This window comes from Piliocolobus tephrosceles, chromosome 20 (genome assembly GCF_002776525.5).
Source record: "Piliocolobus tephrosceles isolate RC106 chromosome 20, ASM277652v3, whole genome shotgun sequence".
NCBI lineage: Eukaryota > Metazoa > Chordata > Mammalia > Primates > Cercopithecidae > Piliocolobus > Piliocolobus tephrosceles.
The window spans coordinates 9,422,795-9,439,516 of record NC_045453.1 but is presented as its reverse complement, the minus strand read 5'-3'; the positions used below and the strand labels follow the sequence as shown (position 1 = coordinate 9,439,516).

General features: G+C 52.4%; 1 protein-coding gene and 1 long non-coding RNA gene across 6 annotated transcripts in view; one reads left to right on the top strand and one right to left on the bottom strand.

Moving 5' to 3' along the window:
- TGIF2 (TGFB induced factor homeobox 2) overlaps positions 1-16,570 on the bottom strand; it is a 25,305-nt gene extending 8,735 nt beyond the window's left edge. For 2 of the 4 annotated variants that reach the window (XR_002733328.2, XM_023220574.2), the window contains exons 1-2: positions 15,774-15,972; positions 9,307-9,528 (exon numbers count right to left, since the gene is read on the bottom strand). Coding sequence is in view for 3 of the 4 variants with exons in the window: in XM_023220574.2 (XP_023076342.1) it covers positions 9,307-9,498 (192 nt within the window). In the remaining variant the exon portion in view is untranslated. Of the gene's footprint in view, positions 1-9,306; positions 9,529-14,885; positions 15,653-15,773 lie in introns of those variants that run through there. The other 2 variants (XM_023220576.2, XM_023220577.2) reach the window with 2 other exon arrangements.
- LOC116418556 overlaps positions 1-16,722 on the top strand; it is a 128,887-nt gene that overhangs the window by 20,039 nt on the left and 92,126 nt on the right. The gene's annotated exons all lie outside the window — the stretch shown is intronic.

Sequence of the window (16,722 nt, the reverse complement as noted above, 5' to 3'; positions counted from 1 at the left end):
TTTTTTTTTTTTTTTTTTGAGACAGAGTCTTGCTCTGTTGCCCGGGCTGGAGTGCAGTGGCCGGATCTCAGCTCACTGCAAACTCCGCCTCCCGGGTTTACGCCATTCTCCTGCCTCAGCCTCCCAAGTAGCTGGGACTACAGGCGCCCGCCACCTCGCCAGGCTAGTTTTTTATATTTTTAGTAGAGACGGGGTTTCACCGTATTAGCCAGGATGGTCTCGATCTCCTGACCGCCAGGATGGTCTCGATCTCCTGACCTCGTGATCCGCCCGTCTCGGCCTCCCAAAGTGCTGGGATTACAGGCTTGAGCCACCGCGCCCGGCTCCACGTGCTCTTGAAGGCAGTTCTCTGTATTAGAATCACCTTAGGGGAGATTATTTTTTTTTGAGATGGAGTCTCGCTTCTTCACCCAGGCTGGAGTGCAATGGTACGATCTTGGCTCACTGCAATCTCCGCCTCTCGGGTTCAAGCAATTCTCCTGCCTCAGCCTCCCAAGTAGCTGGGATTACAGGCATGTGACAACGTGCCCAACTAATTTTCATATTTTTAATAGAGACAGGGTTTCACCATGTTGGCCACGCTGGTCTCAAACTCCTGACCTCAAGTGATTGAACCGCTTTGGCCTCCCAAAGTGCTGGGATTACAGGGAGAACCACCACGCCCAGCCTGGGGGAGATTTTAAAAAACTGTTAGATAGTGATTTCCCCTCTGCTTTATTGATCTAGTGGGGGTGAGGGGTGGAGTCGGGAATGTGTTTTCAGACCAGCTACCCAGAAAGTCTGGCCACCCAGACTTTAGGAACCAATGATTTAGCCTACTGGTTACTTGTCCTTGCAGGCCAAGCCCTTTATTTAAGCCAAAAAGCTTACACAGAAGCTCAAAAAAAAAAAATACACACAGATGAAAGACCTTGAGATGAGGAAAAACAGAAGTTGCTTGGGGGAGGAATCAGAGAGCAGCTAGCTTTGGAGTCAGAAGAGAGCAGCTCCTATATCCCTGGCTGCCCTGGGGGCTAGGCCAGGACACCCCTCCCCCACAGCTGACCACTACAGCCTCTGCACCAGGCTTCTTTCTCACCCAATAGCCCTTGCCAGGGGGACGGCTGCCCTGCCCTGGTGTTGGCTTTGGGAAGACTTCCCTCAGGAAGCTGCATATGAAAGCAGTCCTGACAGCCAGGAAGTAATGGGAAGGTACCCATCTTACTACTGTGTACCCAGCACAGAGTCCCGGGCCAGGCACGTGGTATATCCCCAACCATTGCTACAGTAAAGGAATGGGGCCCAGAATCCTGCCAGGTAGCCATAGATCTAGTCCAACCAATAAATTGGGCTTAGAGGATGTCGAGGGACCCGTGAAAATCCTTTATGAAAGACTTTTTTCCCTACCCCTCCCAACTGCCTAGCCCCAGGCAAGTACTAGCAAACCAGTTAGTTAAGTGACTCATTGACTTGCTAATGAATCACTCCTGGGGCGGGGGGTTAAAGGAGACAATCAAAAGAGATGCCCCCAGGGAGAGATAAAACAAGCTAGGAAAATGTTGATACTTGTTCAAGCCAAATGACTGGTGCTGGTGGTTGATTATTATATTCTCTTACTTTTGTGGGTTGTTTTTTTTTCTCAAAAGACAGAGTCCCACTCTGTCGACCAGGGTGGAGTGCAGTGGCGTGATCTTGGTTCCCCGCAACCTCCACCACCCCCAAGTTCAAGTGATTCTCCTGCTTCAGCCTCCTGAGTAGTTGGGACTATTTTTAGTAGAGATGGGGTTTCACCATGTTGGCCAGACTGGTCTCCAACTCCTGGCCTCAAGTGATATACCCGCTTCAGCCTCCCAAAGTGTTGGGATTACAGGCATGAGACACTGTGCCTAGTGTTTTTCTTTTTCTTTCTTTTTTTTTTTTGAGACGGAGTTTCACTATTGTTCCCTAGGCTGGAGTGCAATGGCGCGATCTCGGCTTACGGCAACCTCCATCTCCTGGGTTCAAGTGATTCTCCAGTCTCGGCCTCCAGAGTAGCTGGGACTACAAGCATGCGCCACCACACCCAGCTAATCTTGCAGGTTTTAGTAGAGATGGGGTTTCTCCATGTTGGTCAGGCTGGTCCTGAACTCCTGACCTCAGGTGATCCACTCGCCTCAGCCTCCCAAAGTGCTGGAATTACAGGTGTGAGCCACCGTGCCCCGACTGCGCTCAGCTTTTATAGATATTCTTAAATGTCCTTAATGGCAAATGAAATTTAAAAACTTAAATACAGGAAGCTGGGCGCAGTGGCTCTCGCCCGTAATCCCAGCACTTTGGGAGGCTGAAGCGAACGAATCACCTAAGGTTGGGAGTTCGAAACCAGCTTGGCCAAGATGGTGAAACCCTGTCTTTACTGAAACTACAAAAATTAGTTGGGCCTGGTGGCAGGCGCCTGTAATCCCAGCTACTCGGGAGGCTGGGCAGGAGAACTGCTTGAACCCGAGTGGCACAAGTTGCAATGAGCTAAGATTGAGCCACTGCAATCCAGCCTGGGTGACTCTGTCTCAAAAAAAAAAATACAGGAAAAAATGATGCTCCCAGGCTTTAGGCAATTTTTCATGATTAGGAGCCATTACATTTCCTTACTTCTGAGGTCCTGCCTGTTGACCCTTCCAACACTTTATAGTCCTTTTCTGCTACTTCAACATTATTTACTGAGCACCTACCTACCAGATACCAAGCACTAAGCTACATTAGGGCTATAACTATGAACAAAACTAGGTCAGTGCTCTCCATACCTCTAGAATTTGGTGCAGTCTAAAAGCAATTACAGTTTAGTGTCCCAGTGCTCTGACCCCTCTATCTGCTGTGAGAGCACACAGCTCCTTTAGGGGATGGATAGGTCAGGGATAGGAGGAAAATGGTCTGGAGAGGTGGATCAATGTAGCAGGAATGTAGGGGATCAGGGGTGAGGTTTAAGATGTAGACACGGGCAGGTGATGTCATTAGGTTGGCAAAAGCCATTGAAGGTTTTTTTGTCTTTTTTTTTTTTTTTGAGACGGAGTCTTGCTCTGTCGCCCAGGCTGGAGTGCAGTGGCCGGATCTCAGCTCACTGCAAGCTCCACCTCCCAGGTTCACGCCATTCTCCTGCCTCAGCCTCCCGAGTAGCTGGGACTACAGGCGCCTGCCACTTCGCCCGGCTAGTTTTTTGTATTTTTTAAGTAGAGACGGGGTTTCACCGTGTTAGCCAGGATGGTCTTGATCTCCTGACCTCGTGATCCGCCCGTCTCGGCCTCCCAAAGTGCTGGGATTACAGGCTTGAGACACCGCGCCCGGCCTTTTTCGTCTTTTTTTTTGAGATGGACTCTCGCTCTGTTGCCCAGGGTGGAGTGCAATGGTGCAATCTCAGCTCACTACAACCTCTGCCTCCCAAGTTTAAGCAATTCTCTTCTTGCGCCTCAGCCTCCCAAATAGCTGGGATTACAGGTACCTGCCACCATGCCCAGCTAATTTTTGTTTTTTTGAGACAGAGTCTTAGTCTGTTGCCCAGGCTGGAGTGCGGTGGCGCAGTCTTGGCTCATTCCAACTTCCGCCTCCCAGGTTCAAGCGATTCTCCTGCCTCAGCCTCCCGAGTAGCTGGGATTACAGGCACACAGCACCACATCTGGTTAATTTTTATATTTTTAGTAGAGACGGGGTTTCGCCATTTGGCCAGGCTGGTCTCAAACTCCTAACCTCAGGTGATCCACCCATCTCAGCCTCCCAAAATGCTGGGATTACAGGCGTGAGCCACTGCGCTCGGCCTAATGTTTGTATTTTTAGTAGGACAAGGTTTCACGAAGTTGGCCAGGTAGGTCTCCAACTCCTGACCTCAGGTGATCCACCCGCCTTGGCCTTCCAAAGTGCTGGGATTACAGATGTAAGCCACCGTGCCCAGCCTTTTTTTTTTTTTTTTTAAGAGATAGGGTCTCACTCTGTACCTAGGCTGGAGGGCAGTGGCATGATCATAGCTCACTGCAGCCTTGAACTCTTGGGCTCAAGAGTCTCCCATCCTAGCCTCCCAAAGTGCTGAGATTACAGGCATGAGTTACCCTGCCAGCCCATTGAAGTTTTTTTTTTGAGACAGAGTTCTGCTGTTGCCCAGGCTGGAGTGCAGTGGCGCGATCTCACCGCAGTCTCCTCCTCCTGGTTCAAGTGATTCTTGTACCTCAGCCTCCTGAGTAGCAGGGGTTACAGGCATGTGCCACCATGCCCGGCTATTTTTTTTTTTTTTTTTTGAGACAGAGTCTCGCTCTGTCACCCAGGCTGGAGTGCAGTGGCCGGATCTCAGCTCACTGTAAGCTCCACCTCCCGGGTTTACGCCATTCTCCTGCCTCAGCCTCCTGAGTAGCTGGGACTACAGGCGCCCGCCACCTCGCCCGGCTAGTTTTTTGTATTTTTTTTTAGTAGAGACGGGGTTTCACCGGGTTAGCCAGGATGGTCTCGATCTCCTGATCTCGTGATCCGCCTGTCTCAGCCTCCCAAAGTGCTGAGATTACAGGCTTGAGTCACCACGCCCGGCCATGCCCAGCTATTTTTGTATTTTTAGCATTGAAGAGGTTAACCATGTTAACCAGGCTGGTGTCAAACACCTGGCCTGGCCTCAAGCGAACCGCCTGCCTCAGCCTCCCAAAGTGCTGGAATTACAGGCACAAACCACCATGCCTGGCCTGAAGGGTTTTTAAGTTGGAGAGTGATAAATGATCGTGATCAGATAATGATGGTTTAGACAAGGGTAAGAAAGAAGCCAAAACCCTGAAATATTTAAGGGGTATATGTACAGGAGCTGGTAATTGACCAAATGAGCTGAGGGGAATGAGCTAACTGGAAGGAGTTACCAGAGAGGTGTGCAGCTGGGGCTGACAGGGGATTCATGGTCAGTTTCCATCAAGGAGGGCTGGGTGGTCCCCACTGCTCTTAACTCTTGGCTGACTCTAGAGCAGGTAGCCACCATGGGTCCCTTCCTGCCAGGGGATGTCCAGTCTCCTTTCCTTAGACTCACATTTCTCCAGGTGAGATCTGTGGATGTGTCACCTTGAGGAGTTCACCAGTTTTCTAGAAGGATGCTTGGCTTTGGGTTTCCATTTTCATTACCAATAGGAGCATTGGGGCCTAAGGCCATCCAGACCTACTCTACTGAGTCTGTGCCTTTGTCACACCATATCCTGCAGTGCAGTCAGCAAAGCACCACCCGCCATTTTCAGTTAATACAGTCAGGTGGAATGTCACGGTTTTTACACTTATCTACTTTGGAAACAGTTTGATTTTAAGGTTAGGTATAGTAACAAAAGCAAAAAGCAGTGTTTTTTTTGTTTTTTAATATACCCAGTTTTATGTTTTACCTAAGTGATGTGATAAAAATGATTCAAGTTAACATCTTGAGGGGAGATGGGCCCAGGAAAAATGTTTTCTTTATTTTTTTATTTTTTGAGACGGAGTTTTGCTCTTGTTGCCCAAGCTAGAGTGCAATGGTGTGATCTCAGCTCACTGCAACCTTCACCTCCCGGGTTCAAGTGATTCTCCTGCCCCAGCCTCCTGAGTAGCTGGGAGTACAGGCATGCGGCACCATGCCCAGCTAATTTTGTATTTTTAGTAGAGACAGGGTTTCACCATGTTGGTCAGGCCGGTCTTGAACTCCTGACCTCAGGTGATTCGCCTGCCTTGGCCTCCCAAAGTATTGGGATTACAGGCATGAGCCACCATTCCTGGCTGAAAAATGTTTTCTTTAAAAAGATGGGCCAGGCACGGTGGCTCACGCCTGTAATCCCAGCACTTTGGGAGGCTGAGATGGATGGATTACTTGAGGCCAGGAGTACAAGACCAGCCTGGCCAGCACAGTGAAACCCTGTCTCTACTTAAAATACAAAAATTAGCTAGGTGCAGTGGCATGCGCCTGCAATCCCAGCTACTCAGGAGGCTGAGGCAGGAGAAACACTTGAACCCAGGAGGCAGAGGCTGCAGTGAGCTGACGTCGCACTACTGCACTCCAGCCTGGGTAACAGAGCAAGACTCCATCACACATACACACAAATAAATAAAAGGAGTTAGTAGGCTGGGCGTGGTGTCTCACGCTTGTAATCCCAGCACTTTGGGAGGCCGAGGCAGGCAGACCATGAGGTCAGGAGATCGAGACCATCCTGGCTAACACGGTGAAACCCCGTCTCTACCAAAAATACAAAAAAGTAGCCGGGCGTGGTGGTGGGCACCTGTAGTCCCAGCTACTTGGGAGGCTGAGGCAGGAGAATGGCATGAACCCGGGAGGTGGAGCTTGCAGTGAGCTGAGATCCGGCCACTGCACTCTAGCCTGGGCGACAGAGAGACTCTGTCTCAAAAAAAAAAAAAAAAAAAAAAAGTATATTTCTCAGGTTTGAGAAAGTGTCCCTGACAAAAAGTAATTCCAATAGAATGTGACAAGTGGTTTGACAGGACAGGATGAGGTGCACTGGGAATATAAGCAGCAGCCCCAAACTTAGGCTGTGGATCAGTTTGGACTCTATCCTGAGGGCAGTAGAGTCTAGGAGTGCCTGGCCCTATCAGATTTGGGTTTCTGTGTTCAAAATAATGGATTAAATGAACAAGGCTGAAGGCAGGGAGACCCGCAATGAGGCTGTCTACGCACTCCTCGAGGGTAAGAATGTGTCTGGAACCTCTCTGGGATCCCAACTCTGCACAGTCCCATGCTGAGGAGGTACCCTGCGAGATGCCATTAACTGCTGGGCACCCAGGGTCAGCCCAAGACTTTGTGCCTTAGGCAGAGACATGAAGCTGAAAACAGCAGAAACACCCACTGTATGCCAAACACTGAACAGTGGTCTTTTTTTTTGAGATGGAGTCTCGTTCTTGTTGCCCAGGCTGCAGTGCAATGTGGCCATCTCGGCTCACCGCAACCTCTGCCTCCCAGGTTCAAGCGATTCTCCTGCCTAAGCTCCTGAGTAGCTGGGATTACAGGCATGCATCACCACGCCCAGCTAATTTTTTGTATTTTTAGTAGAGATGGGTTTTCTACATGTTGGCCAGGCTGGTCTTAACACCCGACCTCAGGAGATCCTCCTGCCTTGACCTCCCAAAGTGCTGGGATCACAGGAATGAGCCACCACACCTGGCCATTTTTTCTTTTTTTGAGACATCATCTCACTCCGTCGCCCAGTCTGGAGTGCAGTGGTGTGATCACAGCTCACTGCAGCCTCCACCTCCAAGGCTCAAGTAATCCTTCCTCCCACTTTAGCCCCCCAAGTAGCTGAGACTACAGGCATGTACCACCATGCCCAGCTAATTTTTTTGTTTTGTACAGATGGGGTCTCCCTATGTCGCCCAGGCTGGTCTCAAACTCCTGGGCACATGTGATCCTCCTGCCTTGGTCTCCCAAAGTGCTGGGATTACAGGCGTGAGCCACTGTGCAGGGAGGGCCTGAGTGAGCCTTGAATTCTTCTCTTCCCCTCCTCCCTACACTCATGAAAGTGCTACAATCACCTCTCTTTTTTCAGATGAGGGAATAATGAGGCTCAGAGAGAAGGCAGTGACTTGGCCAAGGTCCAGGCTTCCTCTTGTGGAGAAGATGGAATCTGAGTCAGGATCTGTAACTTTAGAGCCTTTCCCATACAGATACTTGGATTAACCATTGCCCAGAGTATAAAGTCAGGTGACAGAAGTTCTGAGGGCTGAAATACTTACCATGTCTGTACATGGAAGAAAGACAGGAGGTGGGAAGACGTGGGAGGTTCAGAGGGGATAAGAGAAGGAGGGAGAGACAGCACCAAAGGTTGGAGTAACAAGCTATCAAAGGACAGAGAGGGAGGCCAGGCGTGGTAACTCAAGCCTTTAATCCCAGCACTTTGGGAGGCCGAAGTGGGCATATGACCTGAGGTCAGGAGTTTGAGACCAGACTGACCAACATGGAGAAACCCCATCTCTACTAAAAATACAAAAATTAGCCGGATGTGGTGCCTGTAATCCCAGCTACTCGGGAGGCTGAGGCAAGAGAATTGCTTGAACCTGGGAGGCAGAGGTTGTGGTGAGCTGAGATGATGCCATTGCCCTCCAGCCTGGGCAACAAGAGCAAAACTCTGCCTCAAAAAAAAAAAAAAAGAAAAAAGAAAAAAAGAAAGAAAAGAAAGAAAGGACAGAGGGGGAAAGAGAAACAGAAGAGTTTGGGGGAGAGGTTTGACTGGCTCAGGAAGGGAGCAGTGGGGGCCAGCAGGGCAGGGCTGGGCTGGGCCTCTGGTGTTAGGCTAACGGGCTACTGTGTGTCTCCAGGAAGGAGAGAGGCAAACTGGAGGCAAAGCAACGGCGGTCCAGGGTCCCCCGCCTCTGCTCCAGGAAAGCAGAACAAAGACACCTGCGGGTCAGCAATAGGCGCGATTCAAAGGGGACAATACTTTGCACTCTGATTAAAAGGGGATAAGGCTATCTCTTTTGAGTGTGTTCATGTGCATGGTTTGCAAAGCACTTTCACATCCAGTTCTGAATCTATTTGTCACAATAGTTCCACCAGGCAGGGGAGGATTCTGCACACCCCCTGCTCCTTTACAGATGAGGAAATCAAGACATGAGGCAGGACTGGATTATGAACACAGAACCTCTGACTTCTGTCCTTTCCTGGATTGTGATCCTGTCCCATCTCTTAACCACACTGCAAATCACAGCTGCCCCTTTCAACCAAGTTGCCGTCCAATACTGCGCTGGGGCTGGGGGCCAAATCCTAGATGCTCGATGCCTTCTCATCTTCCCTTGGCCTCCAAAGTTAATGATGACACCTAGACTTTGACAGCATTACATTCCTTGCCTCTTCAGAACTATCCAAAGTCTGGGCCAGGCGTGGTGGCTCACGCCTGTAATCCCAGCACTTTGAGAGGCTGAGGCAGGCGAATCACAAGGTCAGGAGTTCAAGACCAGCATGGCCAACATGGTGAAACCCTGTCTCTACTAAAAATACAAAAAATTAGCTGGGCATGGTGGCGGGCGCCTGTAATCCCAGCTACTCGGGAGGCTGAGGGAGGAGAATCGCTTGAACCCGGGAGGTGGAGGTTGCAGTGAGCCGAGATTGCACCACTGCACTCCAGCCCGGGTGACAGCACAAGACTCCGTCTCAAAAAAAAGGACTATCTAAAGTCTGAAATTGACCGCAGCGACCCTGTTTCATTGTCTTCCCTTGAGACAGGGAGAGCAGGTGTTCTCCCCTAACCCAAGAAGAAACTGAAGCCCAGATAGCGAAAGTGACTGGCCCAAGACCACAGTGAGTCAGTGGCGTGGCTGGAATAGGACTAAAACACAGATCCTCCTACCACCCCCTTATCCAGATCCCCTCCTTACCTGCAGCACTGACAGGTTGGTCTGTCCAGAAAGGCTCAGCTTCTCCTGCTCTGAGGGGTAGGCGTTGTAGCGGTGCAAGTACAGCCAGTCCCGGAGGATCTTCACCGACTCCTTGGGCAGGTTCCCCCTGCGCTTCCTTTTGCCCGTCAGAGAGAGGAGGCCTTCGTCCTCGCCTAGATCACTGTCCGACATGGTGCCTAGGGGGCTGGACCTTGGGTAAACCTGGGACAAGTGACACAGGGGATGGGAACATCATTAGCATGTACTGCCTTTTCCTAGTCTCCAAGCACGCTGAGCATTACTTGAGCCTGGGACACCAGAAATGGGGTAATTGCAATTCAGAGTCTCAGGCCATAACACAGCCCAAGCAAGCTAGAAGGTACGAGTCCAAAGTTCCTCCACTTCATGGAACAGGTAGGTGACTAGCAAATGGCAGCTCATTCACAAGCAGGACTCGGACTGGAAATAATTACAGTTTCCACTGAGGTCTACTATTCTCCTTGTTCGGTACTGAGCATTTGGTTTTTTCTTTTCTTTTTTTTTTTGTTTTGAGACAGGGTCTCACTCTGTAGCCCAGGCTGGAGTGCAGTGGCACCATCTCGACTCACTTTAACCTCTGTCTCCTGGGTTCAAGTGATCCTCAGCCTCCGAGTAGCTGGGATTACAGGCATGCGTCTGGCTAATTTTCTGTATTTTTTGGTAGACACGGGGTTTCACCATATTGGCCAGGCTGGTATTAAACTCCTGGCCTCAAGCCATCTGGCAGCCTGAGCCTCCCAAAGTGCTGGGATTACAAGCGTGAGCCACCATGCCCAGCCTGTATTGAGCATTTTACACGTTATCTCATTTAATCATTACAATTCCTCAATAAGGGAGAAGCTATTATTATCATCATTTTATAGCTGAGGTAACAGAGAGAGATTAAGACAGCTGCCCAAGGCCAGTGCAGTGGCTCACACACACACACACAAAATACAAAAATCAGTCAGGTGTCATGGTGTGCACCTGTAGGCCCACCTACTTGTGGGACTGAGGCAGAATTGCTTGAGCCCAGGAGGTCAAGGCTGCAGTGAACTGTGTTTGTGCCACTGCACTTCAGCCTGGGTAACAAAAAAATAAAAAAGGTCTCAAAAAATAAAGGCTGAGCTTGGTGGCTTATGCCTGTAATCCTAGCACTTTGGGAGGCCAAGGCAGGCAGATCACGAAGTCAAGAGCTCAAGACCATCTTGGCCAACATGATGAAACCCCATTTCTACTAAAAATAAAAAAATTAGCTGGGCGTGGTGGCACGTGCCCGTAGTCCCAGCTATTCGGGAGGCTGAGGCAGGAGAATTGCTTAAACCCGGGAGGCGGAGGTTGCAGTGAGCCGAGATCGTGTCACTGTACTCCAGCCCCTGTACTCCAGCCCGGAGACAGAGCGAGAATCCATCTGAACAAAAACAAAACCAAACAAACAAAAGGCCGGGCGCGGTGGATCACACCTGTAATCCCAGCACTTTGGGAAGCCGGGGCAGGCAGATCACAAGGTCAGGAGTTTGAGACCAGCCTGGTGAATATGGTGAAACTCTGTCGCTACCAAAAAATACAAAAATTTGACAGCTGTGGTGGCAAGCGCCTGTAGTCCCAGTTACTCAGGAGGCTGAGGCAGGAGAATCGCTTGAACCTGGGAGGCGGAGGTTGCAGTAAGCCGAGATCATACCACTGCACTCCACCCTGGGCAACACATTGAGACTCCATCTCAAAAAAAACAAAAAACAAAAAGCAAACAAACAAACAAAAAGGCTGCCCAAGATACTATGGTGGTCAAATGGAGTTACTATGCAACCCAGAAATTTCACTCCTAGATATTCCAACAGAAATGAAAACTTGTGTCCACATAAAACCTCATACACACATGTTCACAGCGGTATAGGCTGAGGTAGAAGGATTATTTGAGCCCAGAAGTTCAAGACCAGCTTGGGCAACATAGTGAGACCTCATCTCTACAAAAAAAATAAAAGTCGTCTATCTCTTCAATAGTTTATTCGCCCATTAAAAAAAGGAATTCATAGCCGAGAGCAGTGGCTCATGCCTGTAATCCCAGCACTTTGGGGGGCTGAAGCAGGTGGATCACTTGAGGAGTTCCAGACCAGCCTGGCCAACATGGTGAAACCCCATCTCTACTGAAAATACAAAAAAATTAGCTGGGCGTGGTGGCGCGCGCCTGTAATCCCAGCTACTCGGGAGGCTGAGGTAGGAGAATTCCTTGAACCCAGGAGATGGAGGTTGCAGTGCGCCGAGATTATGCCATTGCACTCCAGCTTGGGCAACAAGAGCGAAACTCCGTCTCAAAAAAGAAAAAAGTCAGTCCTGACATATGCTACAATATGGTAGGCCTTGAAAGCATTATACTAAGGGAAAAAAAGCCAGTCATAAGAGACTACATGTTATATGATTTCATTGATCATGAACTCTATTGAGACAGGGTAGATTAGCTAACTAACAGCTCCGCAGTTAGGGCTGCGGAGACGGAATGCTGATAGCTACAGTGTATGGAGTTTCTTTCTGATGGGGTATAACATCCTGGACCAGGTGTAATACAGACTCAGGTGTAGTACAGGCTCATGCCTGTAATCCCAATGCTTTTGGAGGCCAAGGCGGGAGGATCCCCTGAGGCCAGGAGTTCAATAGCAGCCTGGACAACACAAGAAGACCCTGTCTCTACAAAAAATAAAAATTGGGGCCAGGCGTGGTGGCTCACGCCCAAAATCCCAGTACTTTAGGAGGCTGAGGCGGGTGGCTCACCTGAGGTCAGGAGTTCGAGACCAGCCTGGCCAACGTGGTGAAACCCCCGTCTCTACTAAAAATACAAAAAGTAGCTGGGTGTGGTGATGGGCACCTGTAATCCCAGCTACGCAGGGAAGGGCTGAAGCAGAAGAACTGCTTGAACCTGGGAGGTGGAGGTTGCAGTGAGCCGAGATCATGCCATTGCACTCCAGCCTGGGTGACAGAGCAATTCTGTCTTAACAAAATAAAAAAAATAAAAATAAAAAATAAAATAAAATAAAAATTAGCCCAGTATGGTGGTGTGCCAGTAGTCCCAGTTACTCTGAGAGGCTGAGGTGAGAGGATCCCTTGAACCCAGGAGTTCAAGGCTGTAGTGAGCTATGATTGCACCAGTGCATGTCAACTTGGACAACATAGTAAGAACCCATTTTTAAAAATAAAATAATAAAAAAAAAGCCACATGCTGTGGCTCACATCTACACTCCTGGCACTTTGGGAGGCCAAGGCAGGTAGATCACTTGAGCTCAGAAGTTCAAGACCAGCCTGGGCAACACGGTGAAACCCCATCTCTGCAAAAAAATACAAAAATTAGTTGAGCATGGTAACACATGTCTGTGGTCCTAGCTACTCCGGGGGCTGAGGTGGGAGAATCGCTTGAGCCTGGAGGCAGAGGTTGCAATGAGATGAGATAACACCACTGTACTCCAGTCTGAGAGGCAGAGCAAGACCCTGTCCCCCCATCCCCCTCAAAAAAAAGTCCTAAAATTGACTATAGTGATAGTTGCAAACATACCAAAACCTGCTGATAAGTATACTTTAAATGTGTGAATTACATGGAATGTGAGTTATATCTCAATAAAGCTGTAATGGAAAAAAATCCCACCCCCAGCTTAGGATACTAACGTTGGATTTGGACCAGGCCTCTCCCCACCTTCTCTTGTGGGCTGTATACCGTACTGCCTCCTAGGTCTCCCAATGCCCAGTGAGAACTCTGGAAACTACAGATCACCATGGTCCTGCAGCAGTCCATGTAATATTTAAGGAGCACCTACTGTGTACCTTGCAGTGAGAGAGGTGAGTCATCTCTCTACTGGTTGCTTCTTGGATATTCTCCTTTGTCAGGCCCCTTGACCTGGTCCTAGACTCAACCACTCAAAATCCAGATGAATGAGCAAGGCCTACTCTCCACTTGGCACTGTAACCCTGGGCAAGGATCCTCCCCTCTTTGGGCTTGAGTCCTCACCTGTCAAATGAAGGAAGGATTTTCCCTAGATAACCCAAATCAGCTGCTCAGCCCCCCAACAAAGTTCTGTTTCACACATGCAAAAAATATTTTCTTTTTTTTTTTGAGATGGAGTCTTGGTCTGTAGCCCTGGCTGGAGTGCAGTGGCGCAATCTCGGCTCACCGCAACCTCCGTCTCCTGGGTTCAAGCAATTCTGCCTCAGCCTCCCGAGTAGCTGGGATTACAGGTGTGTGCCACCACACCTAGCTAATTTTTTTTTTTTTTTTTTTTTAAAGTAGAGATGGGGTTTTGCCATGTCGGCCAGGCTGGTCTCCAACTCCTGACCTCAGGTGATCTGCCGGCCTCGGCCTCCCATAGTGCTGGGATTACAGGCCTGAGCCACCGCATCCGGCCAGATTTTCATTTTAAAAGCAAAAGTTCTAGGCCAGGCTGATGCCAGGATCTCAAGGCTCCTCCCTTCTCAGCCTTTTAACAGCTCCCCAGCAGGCCGGCCAACAGACTCTGGCATCTCCCAGGTTTTGTTTCCTCTTCTTGGACCTGAGCCCAGATCTCTGGGCTGACTAGGCCAGGCTTTCGAGGGAAGGGTCTACCCTTTCAGCCAGGCCACCTGGAGGTGAGACAGGCACTGGTTAGAGGTGCCACTCCTCAGAGAGCACCACAGCAGGCTCTTTCTGAGGTCAGACAGACATTTCTAGATGGCCAGGGCAGCTGGGATCTGTGCTCAGTGATGCAGCCCTGGCCGGCTGTGAGAAGTTTACTCAAGGTTATCTGTACAAATTCCACCCTGGCTGCCAGCCAAGTCTGTCTGCAGGGTTCCCCGGGTGGGCCCTGGGGAACGACCCCTCAGCCTACACAGACTTCTCCACCTCGGTGTTCTGCAACCCAGGGCCATCTATAGTCTGTGAGGTTTCCCACATATGCACCCTACACCGCACCCAGACACACTCAAGCCAGGCAATTAACCAACAGCGCTAGGATAACTGGCCCGGACCCATCGCTCAAGCCCTACAAACCCTAGGGTTTTCACCGACACACACAGCACGCACACGCACAGCTTACAGACCCAGGCCTAGCACGAACAACAGTGACCCACGCAACTGACCCAATTTTTGTACCCGCCCACCCACGAACTCCCACCGCCCCGGCCACCGCCAATTTCTCCGACAGGGAAAACTCCAGGCGTCATCACACTAACAATCAGTTCTACCCTCAGTGACCAGTGGCAGCACCCCCTCGACACAACATCCCATGCACCCTCCTACAGACTCCCACGACGCCACCTGCAGCCACTCCGGCACCAACTTTCTGACAACTCCCCTAGCTTGGCCCCGACACTCCCCCCGGCCGCGCACTCACGCCCGCATTCCCAGCAATGCAGACAAAGCGCGCAACCTCCCCCGCGGCCCAGACCGAGTCGGAGCACATGGCTCCCCGGTCGGCGAGGAATCGGCCGGCGCTTGGGGCGCCTGCACCCCACAGTTCCCCCACCCCTGGCCGACTCCGCGCACCAGCTCCCCCGCGGGCCCGCCATTCCGGTGGGGCGGGGGCTCTGGAAGAAAGAAAACTCACGTGTCTGTCCTGGAGCAGGAAAAAGTTTGGTTCCCACCCCCTTCCCCGGCAGTTCTGGGCTGGCCGACTCTTCGGGGCGCGGGGCCGGCGGAGCGTGCGCGCTCGGCTTTGTGCTCCGAACTCGGCCCTGAGCGGGAGGGGAGGGGAAGGGAGGGGAGGGGGCTGGGCTCCCACCTCCGCGCCGCCCCCCCACAGCCCTGCGCCCAGACTCCATGTTTGCCGCCCCCTGCCCCGCAGGCTGCTCGCTTCTCCTTCGGGAGGCTCGGCTCACCCTCGGCCTACCCGAGGGTCCCGGCGCCAACAAACTTTCTCTGGGGCGCCGGCCTCACGCGCCCCGCTTCCTCGGCCCGCCTGGGAGTGACAGATGCCTCAGAGACAGACTTTCCTTTGTTCCAAAGGAAAGGGGAACTCGCGCGGGCTCCCCAGGGCCCCCCCGCTCCGGGCCCTTCCCGCGGCCCCCACTCCCAGCTGTCACTCTCGGCCGCCCCCTGCCCGGCTCGGCGGCGGGGGGGCCCTGCCGGCGGTTAGCAACGTGCACTTTTGAAACCAAACAAATCCGCCCCCCCGCGCGCTCACTCAGGTCCGGCGCAGGATCGGCCCTCTCCTGGGGTGGGATCCTATGAAGCGGGGCCCCCCACCAGGGCCCCGAGCAGGCTTCCTCCCGAGGGCTGAAACAGCCCCTCACCGGCCCCCGGATCGCAGCGCCTTCGGGACTCACAAACACTCCCTGGGGGCCGTCGGGACTCACAAACACCCCCGAGCTCACACACCCCCAACCGCACGCGCCAGGACGACGCCCCCTCCCCCGTCCGACTGAGAAAAAGAAACTTTCCAAGTTGTCCGCGCGCCCCCACCCCCATCTGGCCCTCTCCTGCTCCCTGCACTAACTTTTCCGAGAGGCTTTCGGGTCCACGCGGCCTAGGGCTCGGCGCGGGGAGTCCCGGCAGGGGGCGGGGGGCCCCGGGGGCGCGCGCAGCGTACCTGCCCGGCCTGACACTCGGCCTGACAGCTCGCGGCTGGAAAGCACCTCGCGGCCTGACGTCAGATCCCCTCTCCTCCCCCCGCGCCCTCCGCGCCCTCCCCCACCCGCCCGGAGGGAGAAAACAAACTTTGTGAGGAGCGCTACAAGCTGCGCCCACCCCCCGCGGGGCGGGCCGAAGGCGCAGAGGGGCTTCGCCCCGCCCAGCGCGCCCGGAGGGGGCGGGGCCGCGGGCACCTTCTTCCTGCGCCCACCCCGCCCTCAGGAATGCTGCATGGCCTCCCCAGAGCGGCGGTGGGAGCCTCGGCCGGGGAGAGCCCGCTCGGGGGCAGGAAGTGGCCCGGCCCTCCTCGTGGAGGGTGTTTCCGGAGCGCCTACTGTGCTCCTCGCCGGAGTGGGGTCGTTACCGAGGGGGAACTTCTGTAAATCGTGACTTTTGTCATTTCGCGCCCCCCACAAGATGTCCTGCCGGCGGTGCGATTGCTCCCGTTGCTTCGAGGGGAAACTGAGGCCAGTTAGTCCGGGCACTTACCCTCAGCTGGTAAAGGACTGGGCTCTGATGGGGACGCCTGTTATGACCTCAAGGGCCTGTAGAGTCTGGGAGGCCGCCTCCGACCTAAGCCCAAAAAGCACATGGTCGGGCTCACAGGGGGCGGCCAGAGGTGAAAACTGCCAGTGCTTTGCAGCGACGCTGTGCGGGGCACTTCGTGTGTGTCATCCCGTCTCATCCTCGGGTGATGGGGTATGTGTTGTCCTTTGTAAGTCTCTGGCTTGTTCGTGAGCCGCAGAGAGGTTCTTGATTTGCTTTTGTCACACAGTCAACCGGTGTCATTCAGCCCAGGTCGGTCGATAGTGAAG